This window comes from Austrofundulus limnaeus, unplaced genomic scaffold (genome assembly GCF_001266775.1).
Source record: "Austrofundulus limnaeus strain Quisiro unplaced genomic scaffold, Austrofundulus_limnaeus-1.0 Scaffold505, whole genome shotgun sequence".
NCBI lineage: Eukaryota > Metazoa > Chordata > Actinopteri > Cyprinodontiformes > Rivulidae > Austrofundulus > Austrofundulus limnaeus.
This window is the reverse complement of record NW_013952907.1, coordinates 268808-270914: the sequence shown is the minus strand read 5'-3', so window position 1 is coordinate 270914 and position 2107 is coordinate 268808. Positions and strand designations below refer to the sequence as shown.

Genomic DNA, 2107 nt, shown 5'->3' with positions numbered 1-2107 from the left:
GTTCAAGGGGTATGAATACTTTTGCAAACCACTGTAATTATTAATTTATTGTAAAAACATGACCAATAATCTGTGAAACAGATCTGGTTCAGCTGCTGTTTATCTATTAGTTTCTATGGAGGCTGTGAGCTGTTGTCCTGTTTGGTCTGTTTCTGCTCCTCCATGCTGTCACAGATACTACCAGTGGACAGGATGGGCAGGACTCAGTCTAGTGATCTTTATATTTAAGTCTATGTTGTGGTGGAGGGCCAAGGTTGGGTGATGGTTTTGAGGCTTGCTGGTGTTTGATGGATTGGTTTCAATATTTGTGAAATAGTTATTTTACTGTTTTAATTATGTTTTTTAACTGGATTTAAAATATAGCGTTCTGTGGAAGGAGATGACTATGAATGAAAGTGTTTCATTGCCAGGGTTGGGGTCGGGGCAACCATTATATATTAAGGTTTATATTCAGAACCTGGTCAGTTGAGGAGAGCTGGAGTCCTGATGAAATTTTAGAATTAGTTAAAACTCATTTAATTAGCTGCTGATAGTAAAAAATCTGAACCAGTCATAGTGAGAGTGATTTGAAACACCTGCTTTCAATGAATATGCCTCTGATCGTCCTGTAATCAGTTTTAGTGGGAGCTTCCTCACAGTTACTCAGATCCAAGGAGTCTAACAAAGGTTACACAGCATTTCTCAGCAATAGATGGAACACAGGAACTAATGTTCCTCCACGTTCTGAAGAGATAAAACAACATCTACAAATCTTAGAAAGAAAAACATTTAGGCTCAGATATGGCTTCCTTTGAAAGAAAAATTAGGAAACTCCCACTAAAAGTGATTTCAGGGGCGCATTAATTGAAAGCAGGTGTGTTCCTGAGATTTAAAGCTGAAATTAAATCAAAGGGCTTCGATTATTTATTAGTGTGAGGTGAACACTCGACCAGCTTATTATATCTTTTTATCGTTTGATATCTTTCCCACAACTGTTTTTGTTTTCAGTTGAGTTGTTTAAAATATTTGTCAGAAAAGTTTTGAGTTAATTTTTTCACCGTCAGAGAAACTTGGCATTTTATAACTGTGTGTAAACATTCTTTATGTATTAACAGACAAAATGAAAAAGTGAAGTAAAATCTGCTTTAATTCATTTGAGCGCAGGTTGTGTTTCCAGACGGCTCACTTCTACATCGACGGCATCTCATCTTCCAGAGTTATCGTGGCTCCGCCCACCTCCACGCTGTCATTTGGTAAAAAATATGAAAATACATTTTTTTCCTTCTTCTTTTTTCTTTTCCTTTCCCCAAAACCTTCTGAACAAAGTCCTGATTTTATTGAAGTTTATTTATTTTAATCTTACTAGCATTAGAGTTTGTTTTGTTCAAAATAAAACACACAAAACATCTGATGTGTTTGACAAGAACAAATGCATCTGACTGTTATTAACGGCATGTTTGACATTTCCAGATGACCAATCAGCTCGACCACTGACAGACTTTGTCCAACATGTTGCTGAGCTTCACAGCTCTCGGGGCTTCCAGCAGGAGTTTGAGGTGAAAACAGAAACTTTTCTGCATTTCTGCCTCCTGTTAATAATCAATCAGCTGTTGTTTCTGTGCATGGCGTCGTGTCTGTGTGCTTTCTGCTGTCCTGTGAGGATGATGTGACATCACTTTGATAGATACTGTATCTGAATCATGGTGTGAAAGTAGCTGACAAACCATTATTTATCCATAAAAACAGCAACAAACTTCTCCAGTTTAGATAAAGTTCAGTTGTGTGTAAAATGTAAACAAAAAGCAGAATGCAAAGATTTGCTTGATTTCATAAAACTATGTTAGAAAACTACTTTTTTTGAGTTAGCGGACAGATTTTTGTTTTACACTCCTCTTTTATTGTTTTTAAATGTGTTGCTGCCATAAAACTCTAACCCCTTAACATTCTTTGTTCCACTGATGGGCAAAAGTGTGCACTTTCTGCTTTTAAACATTCCCAGATGCTACTGGGGGCTTTTATTTTGAAAACTAGTGTGTCAGACAACTTCCTCCAGCTATTACCTTTAGTTTGACACCCTTACAAAAATAAATAATAAATAATTTTTAAAATAATTTATAAGTTTTAAAGG

At 36.2% G+C, this 2107-nt stretch overlaps 1 protein-coding gene across 3 annotated transcripts in view; it reads left to right on the top strand.

The window, feature by feature from the left end:
* ptprz1a (protein tyrosine phosphatase receptor type Z1a) overlaps positions 1–2107 on the top strand; it is a 98557-nt gene that overhangs the window by 67209 nt on the left and 29241 nt on the right. For all 3 annotated transcript variants that reach the window (XM_014025855.1, XM_014025854.1, XM_014025856.1), the window contains 2 exons: positions 1144–1232; positions 1450–1535. In XM_014025855.1, coding sequence (XP_013881309.1) covers positions 1144–1232; positions 1450–1535 — 175 coding nt within the window. The remainder of the gene's footprint in view (positions 1–1143; positions 1233–1449; positions 1536–2107) is intronic.